Here is a 27,322-nt window from a genome sequence, read left to right as displayed (position 1 = left end):
CAGAATGTTGTGGGCGTACCACAAAAACAGAATGGTGTGGGCATACCACAACAACAGAATGGTGTGGGCGTACCCCAACAACAGAATTGTGTGGGCGTACCACAACAACAGAATGGTGTGGGCGTACCACAACAACAGAATGGTGTGGGCGTACCACAACAACAGAATGGTGTGGGCGTACCACAACAACAGAATGGTGTGGGCGTACCACAACAACAGAATGGTGTGGGCGTACCACAACAACAGAATGGTGTGGGCGTACCACAACAACAGAATGGTGTGGGCGTACCACAACAACAGAATGGTGTGGGCGTACCACAACAACAGAATGGTGTGGGCGTACCCCAACAACAGAATGGTGTGGGCGTACCACAACAACAGAATGGTGTGGGCGTACCACAACAACAGAATGGTGTGGGCGTAACACAACAACAGAATGGTGTGGGCGTACCACAACAACAGAATGGTGTGGGCTTACCACAACAACAGAATGGTGTGGGCGTACCACAACAACAGAATGGTGTGGGCGTAACACAACAACAGAATGGTGTGGGCGTACCACAACAACAGAATGGTGTGGGCGTACCACAACAACAGAATGGTGTGGGCGTACCACAACAACAGAATGGTGTGGGCGTACCACAACAACAGAATGGTGTGGGCGTACCACAACAACAGAATGGTGTGGGCGTACCACAACAACAGAATGGTGTGGGCGTACCACAACAACAGAATGGTGTAGGCGTACCACAACAACAGAATGGTGTGGGCGTACCACAACAACAGAATGGTGTGGGCGTACCCCAACAACAGAATGGTGTGGGCGTACCACAACAACAGATTGGTGTGGGCGTACCACAACAACAGAATGGTGTGGGCGTACCACAACAACAGAATGGTGTGGGCGTACCACAACAACAGAATGGTGTGGGCGTACCACAACAACAGAATGGTGTGGGCGTACCACAACAACAGAATGGTGTGGGCGTACCACAACAACAGAATGGTGTGGGCGTACCACAACAACAGAATGGTGTGGGCGTACCACAACAACAGAATGGTGTGGGCGTACCACAACAACAGAATGGTGTGGGCGTACCACAACAACAGAATGGTGTGGGGTGTGGGCGTACCACAACAACAGAATGGTGTGGGCGTACCACAACAACAGAATGGTGTGGGCGTACCACAACAACAGAATGGTGTGGGCGTACCACAACAACAGAATGGTGTGGGCATAACACAACTACAGAATGGTGTGGGCGTACCACAACAACAGAATGGTGTGGGCGTACCATAACAACAGAATGGTGTGGACGTACCCCAACAACAGAATGGTGTGGGCGTACCCCAACAACAGAATGGTGTGGGCGTAACAGAACAACAGAATGGTGTGGGCGTACCACAACAACAGAATGGTGTGGACGTACCACAACAACAGAATGGTGTGGGCGTACCCCAACAACAGAACGGTGTAGGCGTACCACAACAACAGAATGGTGTGGGCGTACCACAACAACAGAATGGTGTGGACGTACCCCAACAACAGAATGGTGTGGGCGTACCACAACAACAGAATGGTGTGGGCGTAACACAACAACAGAATGGTGTGGGGTGTGGGCGTACCACAACAACAGAATGGTGTGGGCGTACCACAACAACAGAATGGTGTGGGCATAACACAACTACAGAATGGTGTGGGCGTACCACAACAACAGAATGGTGTGGGCGTACACCAACAACAAAATGGTGTGGGCATAACACAACTACAGAATGGTGTGGACGTACCACAACAACAGAATGGTGTGGGCGTAACACAACAACAGAATGGTGTGGGCGTACCACAACAACAGAATGGTGTGGGCGTACCACAACAACAGAATGGTGTGGGCGTAACACAACAACAGAATGGTGTGGGGTGTGGGCGTACCACAACAACAGAATGGTGTGGGCGTACCACAACAACAGAATGGTGTGGGCATAACACAACTACAGAATGGTGTGGGCGTACCACAACAACAGAATGGTGTGGGCGTACACCAACAACAAAATGGTGTGGGCATAACACAACTACAGAATGGTGTGGACGTACCACAACAACAGAGTGGTGTGGGCATATATATTATTTTTTCTAATCGAACGATTATAAACGTAACCGCTGTTTTTTGGTAATCCAAACTTTCATTACTGTCACAGCCCTACTCTTGAGGCACTGGGAATGTCTGAATGGTCAAAGCGCGGTCAGGGGTAATGTCTTGTGGGGTTGTGTTTAGACTGTGGAGGAAGAAGACAAATCAGAACTTTTCACCTTAGAGCAGCCATACTAAACCCAATCTAAAGCTCAGTTTATTACATACTTAGTTTAAAATAGACTTACCGCAGTCAGAACAGTTACAGAATGTTGTAAAACAGCATTTTTCACCATCAAAACATGGTGAAACACAGTCATCACACAGACAAATCCCAAAACAAAAGCCTAGCCGTAACATTGAGTACAGCCAACACCCCTAGGTATGGAGAGGCTAAACACAGCCATTTCCCTGCTCTGTCTGTAAGGGTTAAGTGAGACAGCTCAGCATGATATTAACCTCTGGAAGACACAGCCGGTCAGAGAACGGAACAGATACCCCTAGAGATACATCCACCTCTAGTGAGTCAACCACAACACAGTCAGACTAGTCCACTGGTTAAACTTCTAGTCAACCACAATACAGTCAGACTAGTCTACTGGTTCAACCTCTAGTCAACCACAATGCAGTCAGACTAGTCCGCTGGTTCAACCTCTAGTCAACCACAATACAGTCAGACTAGTCCACTGGTTCAACTTCTAGTCAACCACAACACAGTCAGACTAGTCCACTGGTTCAACTTCTAGTCAACCACAATACAGTCAGACTAGTTCACTTATTCAACCTCTAGTCAACCACAATCAAACTAGTCCACTGGTTCAACTTCTAGTCAACCACAGTCAGACTTGTCCACTGGTTCAACCTCTAGTCAACCACAGTCAGACTAGTCCACTGGTTCAACCTCTAGTCAACCACAATACAGTCAGACTAGTCCACTGGTTCAATATCCAGTCAACCACAGTCAGACTAGTCCACTGGTTCAACCTCTAGTCAACCACAATACAGTCAGACTAGTCCACTGGTACAACCTCTAGTCAACCACAATACTGTCAGCCTAGTCCACTGGTTCAACCTCTAGTCAACCATAACACAGTCAGACTAGTCCACTGGTACAAACTCTGTGTCAACCGCAATCAGACTAGTCCGCTGGTTCAACCTCTAGTCAACCACAATCAGACTAGTCCACTGGTTCAACCTCTAGTCAACCATAACACAGTTAGACTAATTCACTTATTCAACCTCTAGTCAACCACAATCAGACTAGTCCACTGGTTCAACCTCTAGTCAACCACAGTCAGACTTGTCCACTGGTTCAACCTCTAGTTAACCATAACACAGTCAGACTAGTCCACTGGTACAAACTCTGTGTCAACCACAATCAGACTAGTCCACTGGTTCAACCTCTAGTCAACCACAGTCAGACTAGTCCACTGGTTCAACCTCTAGTTAACCATAACACAGTCAGACCAGTCCACTGGTTCAACCTCTAGTCAACCATAACACAGTTAGACTAGTTCACTTATTCAACCTCTAGTCAACCACAGTCCAACTAGTCCACTGGCTCAACTTCTAGTCAACCACAGTCAGACTAGTCCACTAGTTCCTCTGTGTCAACCACAGTCAGGCTAGTCCACTGGTTCCACTGTGTCAAACACAGTCAGGCTAGTCCACTGGTTCCTCTGTGTCAACCACAGTCAGGCTAGTCCACTGGTTCCTCTGTGTCAAACACAGTCAGGCTAGTCCACTGGTTCCTCTGTGTCAACCACAGTCAGGCTAGTCCACTAGTTCATCTGTGTCAACCACAGTCAGGCTAGTCCACTAGTTAATCTGTGTCAACCACAGTCAGGCTAGTCCACTGGTTCCACCTCTTGCCAACCACAGTCAGGCTAGTCCACTAGTTAATCTGTGTCAACCACAGTCAGGCTAGTCCACTGGTTCCACCTCTAGTCAACCTCAGTCAGGCTAGTCCACTGGTTCCACCTCTAGTCAACCACAGTCAGGCTAGTCCACTGGTTCAACCTCTAGTCAACCACAATACAGTCAGACTAGTCCACTGGTACAACCTCTAGTCAACCACAATACTGTCAGCCTAGTCCACTGGTTCAACCTCTAGTCAACCATAACACAGTCAGACTAGTCCACTGGTACAAACTCTGTGTCAACCGCAATCAGACTAGTCCGCTGGTTCAACCTCTAGTCAACCACAATCAGACTAGTCCACTGGTTCAACCTCTAGTCAACCATAACACAGTTAGACTAATTCACTTATTCAACCTCTAGTCAACCACAATCAGACTAGTCCACTGGTTCAACCTCTAGTCAACCACAGTCAGACTTGTCCACTGGTTCAACCTCTAGTTAACCATAACACAGTCAGACTAGTCCACTGGTACAAACTCTGTGTCAACCACAATCAGACTAGTCCACTGGTTCAACCTCTAGTCAACCACAGTCAGACTAGTCCACTGGTTCAACCTCTAGTTAACCATAACACAGTCAGACCAGTCCACTGGTTCAACCTCTAGTCAACCATAACACAGTTAGACTAGTTCACTTATTCAACCTCTAGTCAACCACAGTCCAACTAGTCCACTGGCTCAACTTCTAGTCAACCACAGTCAGACTAGTCCACTAGTTCCTCTGTGTCATCCACAGTCAGGCTAGTCCACTGGTTCCACTGTGTCAAACACAGTCAGGCTAGTCCACTGGTTCCTCTGTGTCAACCACAGTCAGGCTAGTCCACTGGTTCCTCTGTGTCAAACACAGTCAGGCTAGTCCACTGGTTCCTCTGTGTCAACCACAGTCAGGCTAGTCCACTAGTTCATCTGTGTCAACCACAGTCAGGCTAGTCCACTAGTTAATCTGTGTCAACCACAGTCAGGCTAGTCCACTGGTTCCACCTCTTGCCAACCACAGTCAGGCTAGTCCACTAGTTAATCTGTGTCAACCACAGTCAGGCTAGTCCACTGGTTCCACCTCTAGTCAACCTCAGTCAGGCTAGTCCACTGGTTCCACCTCTAGTCAACCACAGTCAGGCTAGTCCACTGGTTCCACCTCTAGTCAACCACAGTCAGGCTAGTCCACTGGTTCCTCTGTGTCAACCACAGTCAGACTTGTCCTTCCACGAGATTGCACACATACTAATCAGGTTTAAAGACTTACTCTGTGAACAAGAACATATAATAACACTAGTATAGTAAACAAACAGTAGTGTGGCTCTGAGCAGGGAAGTATGAGGTCATGGTGGCTAGTGAACTGGGGCTTAATGGGAGTAGGGGAGGGAGGGGCCAGAAAACAGAGAGACATGACATAAAAGAGCCCGAGGAGTGATATGCAAGGACGCGGGGCGGTTCGGCCGGAGCCATTGCTGCGACAACCTCAGTTAATAACAACACTTGACAAAAACCAAAACTCTGAGGAACAAAAACATATACCTCTTGAGACTTCAGCCTCAACTACAGCAGCCAGATCTACAGAGAAATTGGTCATCAATCTGTCCGGCTCGCTGCTCAGACCGTACACCACCAGCTCACCCCACCCAACTAAACTCCCCCTCAGGAGGCTAGTCCACCCAGGGAGGAAGGACACCATCTTTCCTTTCATCCCTCTTTTTCATAAATCATCCCTGGCTACAAACACAGTACACAGAACACAGCAGTTGCAAGGACAGTGGCTACAAACACAGTACACAGAACACAGCAGTGGCAAGGACAGTGGCTACAAACACAGTACACAGAACACAGCAGTGGCAAGGACAGTGGCTACAAACACAGTACACAGAACACAGCAGTGGCTTGGACATGTAGAACAGTGGCTAGGACATGTAGGACAGTGGCTAGGACATGTAGAACAGTGACTAGGACATGTAGCACAGTGGCTAGGATAGTGGCTAGGACATGTAGGACAGTGGCTAGGATAGTGGCTAGGACATGTAGGACAGTGGCTAGGACAGTGGCTAGGACATGTAGGACAGTGGCTAAGACATGTAGGACAGTGGCTTGGACATGTAGGACAGTGGCTAGGACAGTGGCTAGGACATGTAGGACAGTGGCTAGGACATGTAGGACAGTGGCTAGGATAGTGGCTAGGACATGTAGGACAGTGGCTAGGATAGTGGCTAGGACATGTAGGACAGTGGCTAGGACATGTAGGACAGTGACTAGGACATGTAGAACAGTGGCTAGGACATGTAGGACAGTGGCTAGGATAGTGGCTAGGACATGTAGGACAGTGGCTAGGATAGTGGCTAGGACATGTAGGACAGTGGCTAGGATAGTGGCTAGGACATGTAGGACAGTGGCTAGGACAGTGGCTAGGACATGTAGGACAGTGGCTAAGACATGTAGGACAGTGGCTTGGACATGTAGGACAGTGGCTAGGACAGTGGCTAGGACATGTAGGACAGTGGCTAGGACATGTAGAACAGTGGCTTGGACATATAGGACAGTGGATTGGACAGTGACTAGGACATGTAGAACAGTGGCTTGGACATGTAGGACATTGGCTTGGACAGTGACTAGGACATGTAGAACAGTGGCTAGGATATGTAGGACATTGACTAGGACATGTAGGACAGTGGCTAGGACATGTAGAACAGTGGCTAGGATATGTAGGACATTGACTAGGACATGTAGGACAGTGGCTAGGACATGTAGAACAGTGGCTAGGATATGTAGGACATTGACTAGGACATGTAGGACAGTGGCTAGGACAGTGGCTAGGACATGGAAAGTGGCCCCACAGGGGCTTTCAGAGACTAAACAGCGCCCCTCACGCCCCCTCCTCATACGACAACAAATCACTCAGGTAAAAATGTGTCATTTCCTGTCTGACAGCGTTGACATTATGGGCACCCTGCTTTGCATCTCTGTTTGCGCTCACCTCACAGCAAGGGGGCAGGGCCCTGAAATACAGTTCCATTGGCCCTGGAACCCAACACAAAAACTGAACACTGGAAACCAACACTGAAACTGAACACTGAAACTGAACACTGGAACCCAACACTGGAACCCAACATTGAAACCCAACACTGGAACAGAACACTGGAACCCAACTCTAGAACTCAACACTAGAACCCAATTTTAGAACCCAACACTGAAACTGAACACTGGAACCCAACATTGAAACCCAACACTGGAACAGAACACTGGAACCCAACTCTAGAACTCAACACTAGAACCCAATTCTAGAACCCAACACTGAAACCCAACACTGAAACTGAACACTGGAACCCAACATTGAAACCCAACACTGGAACAGAACACTGGAACCCAACACTAGAACCCAATTCTAGAACCCAACACTGAAACCCAATACTGGAACCCAACACTGGAACTGAACACAGGAACTGAACACTGGGGGCCCTTAATACATGACATGGCATGGCACAAAACAAGTCAGACCGTCAGACCATCAGACCATCAGACCGTCAGACCATCAGACCGCTACGGAGAGCCAACTCTGAAGAATAAAGAATGTCTTCTTCTCTATCATTCCAGTCTTACAGTAGGTCAGCAGACAGATGCTTCAACCGAAGCATGGCTTATCAATTACATCTGCACAATTTGATGTATTACTGTAGTAATTCAGGTTAAGTGTCTTGCTCAAGGGACCAGCAGAAGTAGCGTAGAGCCTCCTGGGTGTGTGCTGATCGGTAGGCCATACTGCTGACCTATAAAAGTCATTTTTTTACAACTACTCCAGCTTACTTTAAGCGTGAGAGAGGAAATCCCTAAATATTTTGGACAAACATTTCCGTGTGAGGAATGAGGAATTTATTGTTTACCTTAATGGACCACATTCCAGGCTCCGGATCCTTGATGTTGACGACTCTGGCAGAGTTAGGAATGTGCAGGAGTTCCGTCAGACCATCGCTCTTCCCGACGAGCTTCCCTGTTTGGAAATACATTTACATTTTCTTTGCAGCCAAACAAACCAAACAAACGTCATCATCTCAGAGCTAAAACAATAGAATTTAACTCATCAAACTAATATTGAGCTGAAATCAAATCAAATTGTATTTATCACATGCGCCGAATACAACTTTACGTGAAATGCTTACTTACGAGCCATTCCCAACAACGCAGAGTTAAGAAATAATAATTAAATACAAATAGTAACACAAGAGGAATAAAATACAAAATGGATCTATATCCTGTGCAGGGAGTACCAGTACCAGATCATTGTACAGGGAGTACCAGTACCAGATCATTGTACAGGGAGTACCAGTACCAGATCATTGTACAGGGAGTACCAGTACCAGATCATTGTACAGGGAGTACCAGTACCAGATCATTGTGCAGGGAGTACCAGTACCAGATCACTGTGCAGGGAGTACCAGTACCAGATCCTTGTGCAAGGAGTACCAGTACCAGATAATTGTGAAGGGAGTACCAGTACCAGATCATTGTGAAGGGAGGATCCAGTACCAGATCATTGTGCAGGGAGTACCAGTACCAGATCACTGTGCAGGGAGTACCAGTACCAGATCCTTGTGCAAGGAGTACCAGTACCAGATAATTGTGAAGGGAGTACCAGTACCAGATCATTGTGAAGGGAGGATCCAGTACCAGATCATTGTGCAGGGAATACCAGTACCAGATCATTGTGCAGGGAGTACCAGTACCAGATCATTGTGCAGGGAGTACCAGTACCAGATCATTGTGAAGGGAGTACCAGTACCAGATCATTGTGAAGGGAGGATCCAGTACCAGATCATTGTGCAGGGAGTACCAGTACCAGATCATTGTGCAGGGAGTACCAGTACCAGATCATTGTGCAGGGAGTACCAGTACCAGATCATTGTGAAGGGAGTACCAGTACCAGATCATTGTGAAGGGAGTACCAGTACCAGATCATTGTGCAGGGGTACGAGGTATTTGAGGTAGATATGTACGTGAAGGCAGGGTAAAGTGACTAGACATCAGGATAGATAATAATAAGGTATTTGAGGTAGATATGTACATGAAGGCAGGGTAAAGTGACTAGACATCAGGATAGATAATAATAAGGTATTTGAGGTAGATATGTACATGAAGGCAGGGTAAAGTGACTAGACATCAGGATAGATAATAATAAGGTATTTGAGGTAGATATGTACATGAAGGCAGGGTAAAGTGACTAGACATCAGGATAGATAATAATAAGGTATTTGAGGTAGATATGTACATGAAGGCAGGGTAAAGTGACTAGGCATCAGGATAGATAATAATAAGGTATTTGAGGTAGATATGTACATGAAGGCAGGGTAAAGTGACTAGACATCAGGATAGATAATGATAAGGTATTTGAAGTAGATATGTACATGAAGGCAGGGTAAAGTGACTAGGTATCAGGATAGATAATAATAAGGTATTTGAGGTAGATATGTACATGAAGGCAGGGTAAAGTGACTAGACATCAGGATAGATAATAATAAGGTATTTGAGGTAGATATGTACATGAAGGCAGGATAAAGTGACTAGACATCAGGATAGATAATGATAAGGTATTTGAAGTAGATATGTACATGAAGGCAGGGTAAAGTGACTAGGTATCAGGATAGATAATAATAAGGTATTTGAGGTAGATATGTACATGAAGGCAGGGTAAAGTGACTAGGCATCAGGATAGATAATAATAAGGTATTTGAGGTAGATATGTACTTGAAGGCAGGGTAAAGTGACTAGACATCAGGATAGATAATAATAAGGTATTACAGGTAGATATGTACATGAAGGCAGGGTAAAGTGACTAGACATCAGGATAGATAATAATAAGGTATTTGAGGTAGATATGTACATAAAGGCAGGGTAAAGTGACTAGACATCAGGATAGATAATAAGGTATTTGAGGTAGATATGTACAGTACATGAAGGCAGGGTAAAGTGACTAGGCATCAGGATAGATAATAATAAGGTATATGAGGTAGATATGTACATGAAGGCAGGGTAAAGTGACTAGGTATCAGGATAGATAATAATAAGGTATTTGAGGTAGATATGTACATGAAGGCAGGGTAAAGTGACTAGACATCAGGATAGATAATAATAAGGTATTTGAGGTAGATATGTACATGAAGGCAGGGTAAAGTGACTAGACATCAGGATAGATAATAATAAGGTATTTGAGGTAGATATGTACATGAAGGCAGGGTAAAGTGACTAGACATCAGGATAGATAATAATAAGGTATTTGAGGTAGATATGTACATGAAGGCAGGGTAAAGTGACTAGACATCAGGATAGATAATAATAAGGTATTTGAGGTAGATATGTACATGAAGGCAGGGTAAAGTGACTAGACATCAGGATAGATAATAATAAGGTATTTGAGGTAGATATGTACATGAAGGCAGGGTAAAGTGACTAGACATCAGGATAGATAATAAGGTATTTGAGGTAGATATGTACATGAAGGCAGGGTAAAGTGACTAGACATCAGGATAGATAATAATAAGGTATTTGAGGTAGATATGTACATGAAGGCAGGGTAAAGTGACTAGACATCAGGATAGATAATAATAAGGTATTTGAGGTAGATATGTACATGAAGGCAGGGTAAAGTGACTAGGCATCAGGATAGATAATAATAAGGTATTTGAGGTAGATATGTACAGTACATGAAGGCAGGGTAGAGTGACTAGACATCAGGATAGATAATAATAAGGTATTTGAGGTAGATATGTACATGAAGGCAGGGTAAAGTGACTAGGCATCAGGATAGATAATAATAAGGTATTTGAGGTAGATATGTACATGAAGGCAGGGTAAAGTGACTAGACATCAGGATAGATAATAATAAGGTATTTGAGGTAGATATGTACTTGAAGGCAGGGTAAAGTGACTAGACATCAGGATAGATAATAATAAGGTATTTGAGGTAGATATGTACATGAAGGCAGGGTAAAGTGACTAGACATCAGGATAGATCATAATAAGGTATTTGAGGTAGATATGTACATGAAGGCAGGGTAAAGTGACTAGACATCAGGATAGATAATAATAAGGTATTTGAGGTAGATATGTACATGAAGGCAGGGTGAAGTGACTAGACATCAGGATAGATAATAATAAGGTATTTGAGGTAGATATGTACATGAAGGCAGGGTAAAGTGACTAGACATCAGGATAGATAATAATAAGGTATTTGAGGTAGATATGTACATGAAGGCAGGGTAAAGTGACTAGACATCAGGATAGATAATAATAAGGTATTTGAGGTAGATATGTACATGAAGGCAGGGTAAAGTGACTAGACATCAGGATAGATAATAATAAGGTATTTGAGGTAGATATGTACTTGAAGGCAGGGTAAAGTGACTAGACATCAGGATAGATAATAATAAGGTATTTGAGGTAGATATGTACATGAAGGCAGGGTAAAGTGACTAGGTATCAGGATAGATAATAATAAGAGTAAAACAAAGAACAGACTAGCAGCAGTAAATGGTGAGTGTAAAAGTGTGTGTGTGTTTTATGTGTGTGTGTGTATGTACTGTATGTGTGTGTGTTTTATGTGTGTGTGTGTATGTACTGTATGTGTGTGTGTTTTATGTGTGTGTGTATGTGTATGTACTGTATGTGTGTGTGTTTTATGTGTGTGTGTGTATGTACTGTATGTGTGTGAGTTTTGTGTGAGTGTTAATGTAGTGTGTACGAGTGTGTATATAGTATATACACTGAGTGTACAAAACATTAGGAACACCTTTCTAATATTGAGTTGCACCGCCCCAGTTGAACATGAAAAACCCAGCAGCGTTTCAGTTCTTGACATAAACCGGTGCGCCTGGCACCTACTACCATACCCCGTGTAAAAGGCACTTAAATATTTTGTCTTGCCATGTCTCAATTGTCTCAAGGCTAAAAAATACTTATTTAACCTGTCTCCTCCCCTTCATTTACACTAATTGAAGTATATTTAAAATTTGACATCAATAAGGGATCATAGCTTTCACCTGGATTCACCTGGTCAGTCTATGTCATGGAAAGAGCAGGTGTTCATAATGTTTTGTGCACTCAGTGCATAGTCTTGTGAGTGCAAATAGTCAGTGGATGATAGGGTCAGTGCAGATAGTCCGGGTAACCATTTAATGAACTATTTAGTTGCCTTGTGGCTATTTAGCAGTCTTATGGCTTGGGGGTAGAAGCTGTCTCAGAGCCTGTTGGTCCGAGAGCTCATGCTCCGGTACCATTTGCCAGATGGTAACAGAGTGAACAGTCTTATGGCTTGGGGGTAGAAGCAGTCTCAGAGCCTGTTGGTCCGAGAGCTCATGCTCCGGTACCATTTGCCAGATGGTAACAGAGTGAACAGTCTTATGGCTTGGGGGTAGAAGCTGTCTCAGAGCCTGTTGGTCCGAGAGCTCATGCTCCGGTACCATTTGCCAGATGGTAACAGAGTGAACAGTCTTATGGCTTGGGGGTAGAAGCTGTCTCAGAGCCTGTTGGTCCGAGAGCTCATGCTCCGGTACCATTTGCCAGATGGTAACAGAGTGAACAGTCTTTGGACATTTTTCAGGCATTCCTCTGACACTGCCTGATACAGTTGATCACCAAAATGCTCCTTAACACCTTCTACCCCCAAGCCATAAGACTGCTGAACAATTCATCAAATGTCCACCCGGACTATTTACATTGACCCGCCCTCCCTTTGTTTTTACACTGCTGCTACTCACTGTTATACCCCTACCTACACGTACAAATGACCTCGACTAACATGTACCCCTCACATTGACTCGGTACCGGTACCCCCTGTATATAGCCTCGTTATTGTTATGTCATTTTCTTGTGTTATTTTTAAAATGTTTGTGTTTATTTTGTAAATATTTCTTATCTCTATTTCTTGAACTGCATTGTTGATTAAGGACTTGTAAGTAAGCATTTTCACGGGAAGGTCTAAACCTGTTGTATTCGGCACATTTGACAAATATAATTTGATTTGATTTGATATAGAGGTCCTGGATGGCAGGGAGTTTGGCGCCAGTGATGTACTGGGCTGTCAGCACCACCCTCTGTAGCGCTTTGCGGTCGAGAAAGGTGCCTTTGCCATGACAAGCTGTGATGAAGCCAGTCAAGATGCTCTCGATAGTGCAGTTGTAGAACTGTTTGAGGATCCGAGGACCCATGGCAAATCTTTTCAGCCTCCTGAGGGGGAAGATATGTTGTCATGCCCTCTTCACGACTGTGCAGGTGTGTGTGGGCCATGTTAAGTCCTTAGGGATGTGGACGCCAAGGAACTTGAAGCTCTTGACCCGCTCTACTACAGTCCTGTCGATGTGAATGGGGGCATGCTCTCCCCCCTCTTTCTCCTGTAGTCCACGATCAGTTCCTTGGTCTTACAAACATTGAGGGAGAGGTTGTTGTCCTGGCACCACACTGCTAAGTCTCTGACCTCCTCCCTGTAGGCTGGTTCATCGCTCTCTGTGATCAGACCTACCCTGATCACAGAGAGGGGACTAAGAGAGGGGACTAAGCACACACCCCAGAGGGCCCTCCGTGTAGAAGGCCAGCATGGCAGAGGTGTTGTTGCCTACCCTCACCACCTGGGGCCGGCCCATGAGGATGTCCAGGATCCAGTGAGCAGTTCAGTTCCAGGGCCTGGAGTGGACTATGATGTTGAACACTGAGCTATAGTCTATAAACAGCATTCTCACATAGGTATTTCCCCTCTTTCCAGATGGGAGAGGGAAGTGTGAAGTGCAACTGAGATTGCGTCATCTGTGGCTCTGTTGGGACGGTATGCGAATTGGAGTGGTTCCAGGGTGTCTGGGATGATGGTGTTGATGTGAGCCATGACCAGCCTTTCAAAGCACTTCATAGCTGAGTGGAACTGAAAGAAGTCCCCCTAATAGTAAAGCTACAGTACTTTAGAAAAGCCTTCAGTGAACAGTACAGTGCCTGAAACAGTGAGCAGGCAGTCCTATGAAAGGTGATAAAAGAGAAAAGATCATAGAGTCATATGGAAGGGGTGTTTTGTGCAGTGGCCTACCCTGGGGGTTGCGTATCTCGATGTCAGGTGCGGGGCCGCTGAGTGCCACAGTGACCTCCTTCAGGCTGGGGTCAAAGGGGATCGGCCAGATGTTGCTGACCCCATTGTAGTGGTCAGTGGACAACAGGTGGACCTTGGACGACTGCACTGCCTCTTCCACCCATTTCAACACCTACAGGAAGGGAGAGAGGGAGAGGGAGAGGGAGTTGGATGAGAGGACAATATGCACAGAGATGACAATATGCACACACACACACACACACACACACACAAAGAACATAGAAGGGAGATTTCATGCCAGAAGACCCACAAATATGTCTGGTATCTCAGATTGTTCTGGAAATTCTCACATAGAAACTTCATTGAGAGGAAGGATGTTTTTATATGCTTTTTACATTTGTATCACAAACCATTTCTGAGACAATCATGATAAAGCTATGAGAGCTTTGAGATAACTCTGTAATGAAAAGCGCTATACAAATGATTAGAGCTGTACAAAGCATTATTATTATTATCAGCTGCAAGGTCATCCCCCAACATGTGCAGGGTCTTTGGAGAAAAGGGGTTGATACCCCCCCTACGTCCTGACCCAGCCCGAGCCCCAGCTCCTGTTTGCCACAGCTTCTGTTTTGTGTGACAGACCCACTACTTCCAGACATCTTCAACCCTCACCATTGCCTTGTTGCTCTACACATGCCCCCTACATCAATCCCCTCCCTGGGGTGATCAAAGGATAGCTTTCAGTTGTCAATGATGTTTAAGAGAGAGAAAGAAAGAGAGAGAAAGAGAGAGAGAGAGAGAAAGAGAGAGAGAGAGAGAGGGGGGGGGGACATGTGGGTCAATGCCCATGTCAGAGCTAAGAGAGAGTCATTTTTACATTGTCCTTCAAGATTTCGACTTCAAGAAAATCTAACTCAAAAGCATAATATTTCCATTGATTTGCATTCTTTGGAATGCTCAGACATCATGCATAAATCTGTTTAAGAGCTGTGCAATCAATTAAAAAACTCTTTCACAGTGAAGTCCACATACATCACAGTTCAGGCAGGCTTGGAGTGGTCCCACCAATAGGATACGACACTAGAGCAGTAAAACCGTCCAGCGATGCTTTATTTACATGAATCTAAGGCTAATGTTCGGGCCAAGTTGAGGCACTCTGAAGCCAGTGATCCTTCCACCATCCGTAACTCCACTTCATTTCAAGCCTGCATGTTCTGTGTCTGAGAATGTTCTGCATCTGAGAATGTTCTGGGTCTGAAAATGTTCTGGGTCTGGAACCAAGTCATAGATCAGTCCTATGTTTGTGTTCTACTGAGACCCGACTCCTGACAGACAGACAGAGCCAGCTAAGCCCCACAGTCTGCTCAGTAGTTGAGAAGAATTAAGTGATGATAGTAACTCATACTTCCACCAAGTTAGATTTTTTTTTAGGTACTATTGTATGTCTGAAATTACCAAATGTTATTTGAGGGCAGAGAGAAAGAGAAAGTGAGGGAGGCACACAACTAAACTGAGAGCAAAGTGAACCAAGAGCTGTTTGGCGGACAGTAAGCGTAGAATTGATTAGTTCCATTGAGGCTGATTGACAGGTCTTTCTATTCAGGCTGACTGACAGGACTAGTTCCATTCGAGCTGTCTGGCTGACTTTTTCCATTAAGGCTGACTGACAGGACAAGTTCCATTCAGGCTGACTGACAGGACAAGTTCCATTCAGGCTGACTGACAGGTCTTTCCATTCAGGCTGACTGACAGGACTAGTTCCATTCAGACTGACTGACAGGACTAGTTCCATTCAAGCTGACTGACTGGACTAGTTTGATTTGGGATGACTGACAGGACTAGTTCCTAATTCCATTCGGGCTGACTGATGTTTCTAGTTCAATTCAGGCTAACTGACAGGACTAGTTCCATTCTGACTGACTGAAAATACTAGTTCCATTCAGGTTGACTGACAGGACTAGTTCCATTCGGGCTGACTAAAGAAGCTAGTTCCAATCGGGCTGAATCTCACCTCGTTGACTTGTTTCTTGTCCAGGTGGAACACCTGTCCAGAGCTGGTGGAGGCGATCTCTTCGTAGACCTTGTACCCAATGTGAGCCCGGTCATCACAGTCCCCTGTCAGCACAAACACCACCTAGACACACACACATACACAAAACACAAAGGGCATCAGACTATAGGCACAGCGGCAGAAATAAAGGAATGCAATATTTACATTTTAAACCACATTCAATCTTCTTCAACAATCTCTTCCAGATGTTCACAGCTGTACCTGAGACTGTTTCTGCTGGATGAGCTGCAGGACCTCCTGGGTCAGCTTGTAGTCTTTGGATCGAGCATCTGTGAACACGTAAATGAAGGACCCTGGCAGGGAGATCTCCAGGGCGATCTTGATGGCGCCAATGCTCATTTCTGGGCAGTCTCCACCTCCCTGGTGACAGAACCATTAGGATGAGCCAAAACAAACCTATACAGCATGTTGGGTACATTCACTATCGAAGTGTTCTAGAACATTCTTGGCATTGTACAACAGAGCACTAAATGGGAATTTTGCAAGAACACTTGATTCCACACCTATTTGTACTTAAAGCACATTGGAAACCATTAAGGATGAATGCAGTAATGACTTAGAGTTTTCTTCCAATCTGTAATGCATACTGTAGATTAACAGGATTATAATTTAAACACATGAATAGTGTGTCTATGAATCCTATAGGCAGATTTGGACTGGGGCAGAGAGGACTCTCCATTAAGTTGAATGTTGAGGGACTAGCGGTGACATTGACTGATGTGTTGTAGATAAAGGTCCCAACTGTCTCAGTGCAAGAGGCATCACTACAGTCCCTGGTTTGATTCCAGGCTGTATCACATCCGGCCTTGATTTTCGAGTCCCATAGGGCGGCGCACAATTGGCCCAGTGTCGTCCAGGTTTGGCCGGTGGATAGGCCGTCATTGTAAATAAGAATTTGGTCTTAACTGACTTGCCTGGTTAAAATAAATAGCCTGTATAGGTTGTCGATGATTGGTAATTTGTTGCGCTAAATGTTAATGACTACTTACTGCATCCCGGTGACGTGCAGTCAGTGTAAGCATAGGCCTCGCTGCTTTGCCTAGCTTGAAGCTTCATTCGTTGCATTGAAACAATTTCATATTTTGCGTATGCGTATTGCCTAAACATGTTGTGTGGGTATTGCCGGAGGTACGCTGTGCACATTTGGGCGTGTCTACATAATTTGGCGCTTGTTACAAGTAAAGGAAGGCCTAAATTCATTCTCCTTTGCAATTTGCAGGTTAGGCTACTGTTGAATTGTGAGAAGAGACAACATCTCTTTGAATGCATTTAATTTATCAAGCCAGAATTTAGTTCTGATGTTTTGAACTGCATTTTTAGTCAAATAGAATCACATCAAATTTGTTGGTGCAGCTGTAAAATCTTTTGAGGATCTGAGGACCCATGCCAAATCTTTTTAGTCTCCTGAGGGGGATAGGATTTGTCGTGCCCTGTTCACAACTGTCTTGGTGTGCTTGGACCATGTTAGTTTGTTGTTGATGTGGACGCCAAGGAACAAGAAGCTCTCAACCTGCTCCACTACAGCCCCGTTGATAAGAATGGGGGAGTGCCCAGTCCTGGTTTTCTTGTAGTCCACAATCATCTCCTTTGTCTTGATTATGTTGAGGGAGAGGTTGTTGTCCTGGCACCTCCCTATAGGCTGTCTCAACATTGTCGGTGATCAAGCCTACCACTGTTGTGTCAGAGTACAGGAGGGGACTGAGCACGCACCCCTGAGGGGACACCGTGTTGAGGATCAGCGTGGGGGATGTGTTGTTACCTACTCTTACCACCTGGGGGCGACCCATCAGGAAGTCTAGGATCCAGTTGCAGAAAGAGCTGTTTAGTCCCAGGGTCCTTAGCTTAGTGATCAGCTTTGAGGGCACTATGGTGTTGAACGCTGAGCTGTAGTCAATGAATAGCATTCTCACATAGGTGTTCTTTTTGTCCAGGTGGGACAGGGCAGTGTGGAGTGCAATAGAGATTGCATCATCTGTGGATCTGTTTGGTGTGTGGTTTCTGGGATAATGGTGTTGATGTGAGCCATGACCAGCCTTTCAAAGCATTTCATGGCTACAGATGTGAGTGCTACGGGTCAGTAGTAATTTAGGCAGGTTATCTTAGTGTTCTTGGGCACAGGGACTATGGTGGTCTGCTTGAAATATGTTGGTCTTACAGACTCACCAAGGAGAGGTTGAAAACGTCAGTGAAGACACTTGCCAGTTGGTCAGCACATGCTCGCAGTACACGTCCTTGTAATCCGTCTGGCCCAGCGGCCTTATGAATGTTGACCTGTTTAAAGGTCTTACTCGCATCGGCTGCAGAGAACGTGATCACACAGTCATCCGGAACAGTTGGTGCTCTCATGCATGTTTCAGTGTTACTTGCCTCAAAGCGAGCATAGAAGTTATTTAGCTCGTCTGGTATGCTCGTGTCACTTGGCAGCTCGCGGCTGTGCTTCCCTTTGTAGTCTGTAATAGTTTGCAAGCCCTGCCACATCCAATGAGTGCCGGAGCCAGTCATTTCGACTGTTGATATGGAAATTTCATTACAACCTTATTTATTATATATATGTGTGTGTAATAATATTTTACATAATAATATTATTATGTGTGAGCGTGTTTGCGCTCATTGGAAGAATTATTCATCCATTGTGAAAGGCTATGGAGTAGGGATGAGAATTGCCAGGGACCTCACAATACAATACTTACTGTATGTGCCGATACGAAATGTAATGCAATTCTCAGGATTCTGTATGTATTGCGATTCGATAATGCAATTGTTTTGCGATTCGACATTCCAAACATATTGCTCACTATATGTCTGCTGCAGAAAGACAAGAGAGAGCCATGAGAAATCAAGTTTTGATCAGTCATGTGAATAAAAATGCTGAAAACAAGTTGGTTCACTATTTAAAAAGAAATGGAGAACAAGCTATAGGATGAAAAATACCAGAGTTTTGGCGCAGGTACAGCTGACTAGCGCTAGCTAACACTACCTTACAAATAATTGGAGTCAAATAGCGATATACAATATCGTCCAAAAATAATATTTAAATGTATCCTTACTATGGAGATTGTGTTGCGAATTATTCAGATCAAATGTGTCTATATATTGGTATTTTAGTGCCACATATCAGTTGTAACTGTGGATGCTACATCGGTCTATGGCTGAGGTGATATGAGCAGTATGTAATTTTGCAGGATTAAATCACATCCAGCCGTGATTGGGAGTCCCATAGGGCGGGGAACAATTGGCCCAGCGTCGTCCAGGTTTGGCCCGTTGTAGGCCATCATTGTAAATTAGAATTTGTTCTTAATAACTGACTTGCCTAGTTAAATAAAGGCAAAATAAAAAAATTCAACGTTTAAAATATGCCGCCATCAGAGGCTATCGCTTGTGTATCTTGGCTACATTGGTATTTACATTTGGTTAGATTTTGGGTAAATTTCAGTTAATAGCCTATGTCACTCTGGTTGTTGGAGCTATCTGTTGTACGGTGAACTTGGGCTTCATCGAGGTTTATTTGTGAGTAAATCTGGCTTTGATAATACCCTGTGCTTACCCTGCCACCGGCCTCACTGTACGCCCCTGCTGCATGCCATTATCTAGCTTTATAGAAGCTTTACATAGCATTTATGACGACTCTTGACCAATCGGTGTGTTACCACAGGGGTCTTTTCATAGTGATATAATTAAGCAATAAGGCACGAGGGGGTGTGGTATATGTCCAATATACCACAGCTAAGGGCTATTCTTAAGCACGACGCAACGCCGAATGCCTGGATACAGCCCTAAGCTGTGGTATATAGGTCATGTACCACAAACCCCAGAGGTGCCTCATTGCTATTATAAACTGGTCATCAAAGTAATTAGAGCAGTAAAAATACATGTGTTTTCTGCCATTTGAGGACTTCTCTGTTGTGCACCGGGGCCTCCCACTCCTCTTTCTATTCTGTTAGAGCCAGTTTGCGCTGTTCTGAGTAGTACACAGCATTGTACGAGATCTTCAGTTTCTTGGCAATTTCTCGCATGGAATAGCCTTCATTTCTCAGAACAAGAATAGACTGACGAGTTTCAGAAGAAAGTTCTTTGTTTCTGGCCATTTTGAGCCTGTAATCAAACCTGATCAAATGCTGATGCTCCAGATACTCAACTAGTCTAAAGAAGGCCAGTTTTATTGCTTCTTTAATCAGCACCACAGTTTTCAGCTGTGCTAACATACTTGCAAAAGGGTATTCTAATGGTCAATTAGCCTTTAAAAATAATAAACTTGGATTAGCTAACACCACGTGCCATTGGATCACAGGAGTGGTGGTTGCTGATTATGGGCCTCTGTACACCTATGTAGATATTCCATTAAAAATCAGCAGTTTCCAGATACAATAGTCATTTATAACATTAACAATGTCTACACTGTATTTCTGATATTGTGTTCTTTTAATAGACAAAAAAATAGCTTTTCTTTCAAAAACAAGGACATTTCTAAGTGACCCCAAACTTTTGAACGTCAGTGTACATATATAGCATTTGATAGGTTTGACATGAACTGAAATAATATATTGTATTCTGCTGTCCATCTTAAAGTCTCTTACATGTGCCTCTTATTCTCTGTTGCTGTCTCTCCACCCACCCCACTCTCTCACTCACCTCTCTCCACCCACCCATCCCACTCTCTCACTCACCTCTATCCATCCACCCACCCACTCTCTCACTCACCTCTATCCATCCACCCACCCCACTCTCTCACTCACCTCTCTCCACCCACCCACCCCACTCTCTCACTCACCTCTCTCCATCCACCCACCCCACTCTCTCACTCACCTCTATCCACCCACCCACCCCACTCTCTCACTCACCTCTATCCACCCCCCCCCCCCCCTCTCTCTCTATTCCTCACTCTGTATCGCTCTCTTTCTTCCCCCCTCCCCACTCTCTCTGTGGGGTCAGGGGAGCTGCCCTCTGGAGCATTCTAGGAGGCACGTGTCTGTCTGAGGGGAGCACTGGATGCCAGGAGGAACATCTGGAACTGACTGATCCCCGTTTCCAGACCAGAGGGATGGAATGTGAGGAGAACTCCTCTCCTCCACTCCCTAACACCCCCACCCTCTGTCAAAGAATCCCCCCCACCCCCATACCAATAACCCTATCACCCCCTGTATGTGTACTCTCATCCCCCTCTACAGTAACAAAATATGGGATTGAAAAAAAGGTACTATATACCGCACCAACTGATCTCAACAACCAACCTGAGGTTAGCCTACTGGACATTGAAAGGGCTGTATATAAATGATGATGATGTATGATATATAAACAATGTATGTACAGCTATGGAGCTGACGCATATAAGAGGTTCACTACATCAGAGTTGAACTGTATTAGATTAGATGTCATCTACATACAACTACATGAGATAGTCCTAAAACTCATCAGTTCTTTAACCTGGTCCCAGCCTACAGCAGCAGAGAAATGACAGGTGACAACCGGGGTGAGGAGAGGATAGCCTAGCATAGTCCTGTAAAAGGAAGCTCGTGGATCTCTATGGGGGTACTGTGTTGCCCAGAACAACCCACTCACACGCCAAACACAAGCTAGCACACGCCAAGGATGCACAAGCACATGGCAAGGATATCCCCTCGCAGGGCAGCTAGCTGCAGTATCTGAACGCTAGCTACTGGTTTCACCTCAGAGCTCCTTTCGCTCCCAGACACAAATTACTCTTCTGTCATTGGTCTGCTCAGATACTGATACTGCTGAGAGACAAATCTGGGTTTCAGTGAAGCACTTCAGCAGCATTGTTCAAATAATGGATTACCATATAGAGAGGTGATAACCACCAATCGCAAGACAACTTCCTCCCTCTCTTCCCTTCCTCTGAGCGATTGCAGGAGAATTTGGATTTCGTGTTGCTATGTTTGGCTCTCTGACTCAGTTGATTATTTTTTGTTTAGATATATGTTTGTTTAGATATGTGTTATTTTTGTTTAGATAATGTGACAACCCTCCCACTCGGTCTGCCAAATTATTTATCTTTGCTCTTGTTTTCCTTAATATGATGTCGGTGGGAGGAGCTGGATGGGTCATCAGCGAAATAGGACACCTGTGCCCAGGTGTGTCCCGGGGATAAATACACCTTCCCCCAATACATCGAGGAGACTCTCTCCACACAGACACACTGTTGGCTTCTTTGTGTTAGTTTATTTTAGTTAGTTGTTTTTGTTTCAACACCCCTCATTATCACCATCTATGCACACATCCACTCACTTACACTACTGACTACACACACCATTGTTAATTGTGTATAGTTTACTTTATTTAATAAATATGTTTGTCATTTCCTTATCTCCTCATTTTCTCCCTCTTTGTTACGGGCTATGACCGGTTCGTAACAATATGTGTTTGTTTCAGATATGTGTTACTTTTGTTTAGATATGTTATTTCTGTTAAGATATGTGTTTGCGACGGCTAAGGAAAATGAGGAAGGAAAAGAAACCAAGGTTTCACAGGAATGTTGTTATGCATCCAGTATGGTCAACTTTCAGACAAACACAAAGGCAACAGCTCTGTATAACTGAGGGCTTTATGATCTATATGATCAATGTTCTGATCTATAGAAGGGTCCACAATCTAAAATGTCATAGGTCATAAAGGTCATAAACTCCTGAACCCACCTGGACGTACAGCTCCCTCAGTTCAAACTGAAACTTCTTTGGATCCGTTGTGATGGTTACCGGTCCTATTTCTGCAAAGAAACAAGATACATTAAACATTACAGACAGCCAGAACATGATGTATAATGTTTTAGACTAATAGCCCTATTAGAATGAATAATTGACATAGTTTCTTGGTCTGAATTCCTGACTGTGGCCAAATATTTGTGCAGACGCCCAAGTTCAAATGTCACAGTTTGAACTGGTGTGACAGGGAGCTTCCTGTAAACACTCAGGAAACCAGATCCATCCCTCCACACTGCGTGTGTTTGTGATGAGAGGGAAGAGATTTCCATTTTGCATCTTCAAATGGGCTATGCTGAAATGAGGCCCTTTTCGGCTCTAAATATTTGCCCATTCACACACGTACGCACAGTATCCGGGAGGGCAGTGTCTGGGTAGGCGCGCCATGCAGGCACAGAGGAGTTGCTTTGGAATTGATAAGGTGACCCCAGCTCTGGAGAAACTTCAATGCTCTCTTTCACAAGCCTATCATGGCTCACATGGCCTTTCTCATGTGCCTATCCCAACTACGATTAGAGGGTCGATGAAACACAAGGAAGTGGAACTTCCAATAACTTGGAACATGAAAACGTGTTATTGTGAGGTCAACATTACTGGACGACAGATCAAAGGCTTGCATGGTAGAGGAGTTTTAATAGTCAACCGAAAATCATTTTCCCGTCATCGTGAGACAAAGAACATGGCAATTGAACCACATTTCACATGGTTTACGTGGTACAATATGTTAGTTCATTTTCTGATTAAAAAAAATCTAGCAAAAGCATCGGAGGAAAAAGTCCAGAATGATACTCTGACTGAGCCGATCGGAGGCCAAGTCATTCTCATAAAAAATGCTTATGGAAACCTATGAACATTTCACCTCTGAATGAATGTTCCACATGTTGCAACTCTTTCAAACTGATTTCCAGCCTGAACACAACACACGGAATGGATGGGCTGATCCTAGCTGTGGAACTCCACTGCTAACACCATCCAATAAAGGCCTGTCTCACGGCAACCCCCACTGACACTAATTGGCAATGGCTCCGTTACAAAAGGCCAACATGTTCTCATTAATAATGTTCCCGTTCCCCTCCCTCCACCTCTACCCTGCCTTCATCCCTGCATCCCTCCTCTCCTCCCCCAGGCAGTCAGCTGTTCTGCAGCTCTGGGGGAAGACCTTACGACTCAGGTATGCTCTTGTGTCATGGCCAGCCGGGGTTCGGCGTGAGGACATCCTTTCGGCTTCGCAGGTTATAAAAACAGTTATAAAAGCCCCAGAGGGTGAGTGACATCAGCATGTACCTTTTTTCTCCAACTGTGGAGAAGACTCTGTTCTACAGTCAGCGTTGGTTGGTTTGTAGTCGAAACGCTTCTTCTCAGCTCACTTGTGTTTCAGTCTTTTTTTCAGTCTCATCAAAATGTTAAACTACAAAAAATTATCTTTATTTTCAGGGCCAGGATAGTCTTGATTTCCAAGAATGCCTGAATGGCTTCGCCTTGCTTTTCTGGTTGGCTGGATGCAAGTTTCACCATCCAATTATTTCAGATTTACAGGAGTGCAAGTTTCACCATGGTACGGACCGTAGCGATATGTTGGCAAACGAGAATTATTCAAATATGGCAAATTCTTGTATTCTATTCATGCTGGCTTTCACGGGCTACCTGAGACATGAAACAGATAGGTGGGAGGGCATACAGGCTGTTGCAAATGTAGGCTATAAATGGATAATGGAATCACTTCAACCATTTCGTTTTGTTTTCAATATTCTGCATTTTTACGGATTTATTTATATTTTTAGGTGTGACGTAATTACAGTAGGTCCAGCTGTTTTTATTGACGCAAGACAGTTGAATGGAAACGCACCGTAGCAGGTAATTGTTGCATCTACTTTCCACGCTAACTGTCTAAAAGTCAACAAAAAAATCACAGGAGAAGTTAATGGAAACATAGCTACTGAGAATTCTGGCGAGGGTTCTGCACTAGCGCCACCTACTGGAAGGGTTGACTGAAACAAAGAGCCCCAGAAGTTCCAAGGGGTTAAAAACCTACAAATTACTTTCACAACAGAAATTATAGGCCAGTGGGCATTCTGCTCTGACGATAAGGTAATAAATAGCTGGTGGTAGGACTGACGGATTCATCCTAGATATTCAGTTTTTGTTTTTTTCAACTCTGATATTTCATGAAACTGGGCAATTCTCCACTTCTCGAAAGCAGAATATTGAGGCCAATTCCGTTTCAACGTCTACACAATCTTACATTTGTTTTATATAATGTTAAGCTTTAAAAGTCAACACAACTCTGCACCATACATCCTGGCAACAGAAAGATCTGAGGAAACTTCATTGCTAATAATCAGCAATATTTCTTTGACGTTTATTTTCACAGCAACCGACAGCAAATAACATCAATCTTCCTTATGAAAGCACTGTACAAACAAATACTTTTAAAATTCTTTAATAATGTATAGTATAACAAGCCGAGAGGGATCTAGATTGTGGCAGTTGTGGAGAGAGAGAAGGACCATTTGGGCCGATCAAAGAAAGACGCCATTTAAAACTAACAGGGAAATGTGTTTGGCTAGCTCCGAAACAGAACTGCCTGCTGTGCTCGGGAAAAGAGGGGGGAGGAGCAGACTGACTGGCCGAGAAAGGAGAAGAGAAAAAAATGCAAGGAAATCAAGATAGCAGCAGTAGCAGCTGTCCAGATAACTCATCCAAATCCCGTGCGCTGAATACAACAGGTGTAGGTAGTATGTACATGTAGATATGGTTAAAGTGACTATGCATATATGTTGAACAGAGAGTAGCAGTAGTGTAAAAGATGAATGTGTAGTTAAAGTGACTAGGCATATATGATAAACAGAGAATCGCAGCAGCGTAAACAGAGGGGTTGGGGGGTTGGGAACACAATGCAAATAGTCCGGATAGCCATTTGGTTACCTGTTCAGGAGTCTTATGGCTTGAGGGTAAAAACTGTTGAGAAGCTTTTTTGTCCTAGACTTGGCACTCCGGTACCGCTTGCCATGTGGTAGTAGAGAGAACAGTCTATGACTGGGGTGGCTGGGGTCTTTGACCATTTTTAGGGCCTTCCTCTGACACCGCCTGGTGTAGAGGTCCTGGATGGCAGGCGGGTTAGCCCAAGTGATGTACTGGGCCTTACGCACTACCCTCTGTAGTGACTTGGGGTCAGAGGCCGAGGAGTTGCAGTACCTGGCAGTGATGAAACCAGTCAGGATGCTCTCGATGTTGCAGCTGTAGAACCTTTTGAGGATCTCAGGACCCATGCCAAATCGTTTAAGTTTCCTGAGGGGGAATATGTTTTGTCGTGCCCTCTTCATGACTGTCTTGGTGTGTTTGGACAATTCTAGTTTTTTGTTGATCTGGACACCAAGGAACTTGAAGCTCTCAACCTGCTCCACTACAGCCCCGTCGGTGAGAATGGGGGCGTGCTCGCTACTCCTTTTCCTGTAGTCCACAATCATCTCCTTAGTCTTGGTTACTTTGAGGGATAGGTTGTTATTCTGGCACCACCCGGCCAGGTCTCTGACTTCCTCCCTATAGGCTGTCTCGTCGTTGTCAGTGATCAGGCCTACCACTGTTGTTTCGTCTGCAAACTTAATCATGGTGTTGTAGTCGTGCCTGGCCATGCAGTCGTGGGTGAACAGGGAGTACAGGAGGGGACTGAGCACGCACTACTGGGGAGCTCCAGTGTTAAGGATCAGCGTGGCAGATGTATTGCTACCTACCCTCACCACCTGGGGGCGGCCCATCAGGAAGTCCAGGATCCAGTTGCAGAGGGAGGTGTTTAGTCCCAGGATCCTTAGCTTAGTGATGAGCTTTGAGGGTACTATGGTGTTGAATGCTGAGCTGTAGTCAATGAATAGCATTCTCACGTAAGTGTTCCTTCTGTCCAGGTGGGAAAGGGCAGTGTGGAGTGCAATAGAGATTGCATCATCTGTGGATCTGTTTGGGCGGTATGCAAATTGGAGTGGGTCTAGGGTTTCTGGGATAATGGTGTTGATGTGAGCCATTACCAACCTTTCAAATCACTTCATGGCTACAGACGTGAGTGCTACGGGTCTGTAGTCATTAGGGCAGGTTGCCTTTGAGTTCTTGGGCACAGGGACTATGGTGGTCTGCTTGAAACATGTTAGTATTACAGACTTAATCAGGGACATGTTGAAATTGTCAATGAAGACACCTGCCAGTTGGTCAGCACATGCCCGGAGCACAAGTCCTGGTAATCAGTCTGGCCCCGCAGCCTTGTGTATGTTGACCTTGTGCATGTTAAAAATTCTTACTCACGTTGGCTACGGAGAGCGTGATCACACAGTCGCCTGGAACAGCTGATGCTCTCGTGCATGCCTCAGTGTTGCTTGCCTCGATGCGAGCATAGAAGTGATTTAGCTCGTCTGGTAGGCTCGTGTCACTGGGCAGCTCGTGGCTGTGCTCCCCTTGGT

General features: G+C 44.9%; 1 protein-coding gene across 4 annotated transcripts in view; it reads right to left on the bottom strand.

Annotated features, from left to right (window-relative positions):
* Positions 1-27,322, bottom strand: part of hmcn1 (hemicentin 1) — a 223,525-nt gene that overhangs the window by 155,350 nt on the left and 40,853 nt on the right. For all 4 annotated transcript variants that reach the window (XM_036978737.1, XM_036978740.1, XM_036978739.1 and 1 more), the window contains exons 2-6: positions 22,815-22,885; positions 16,366-16,524; positions 16,105-16,227; positions 14,094-14,265; positions 7,915-8,021 (exon numbers count right to left, since the gene is read on the bottom strand). In XM_036978737.1, coding sequence (XP_036834632.1) covers positions 7,915-8,021; positions 14,094-14,265; positions 16,105-16,227; positions 16,366-16,524; positions 22,815-22,885 — 632 coding nt within the window. The remainder of the gene's footprint in view (positions 1-7,914; positions 8,022-14,093; positions 14,266-16,104; positions 16,228-16,365; positions 16,525-22,814; positions 22,886-27,322) is intronic.

The sequence above is a fragment of the Oncorhynchus mykiss genome, chromosome 5, assembly GCF_013265735.2.
Source record: "Oncorhynchus mykiss isolate Arlee chromosome 5, USDA_OmykA_1.1, whole genome shotgun sequence".
Lineage (NCBI taxonomy): Eukaryota > Metazoa > Chordata > Actinopteri > Salmoniformes > Salmonidae > Oncorhynchus > Oncorhynchus mykiss.
This window is presented reverse-complemented; position numbering and strand designations above follow the sequence as displayed.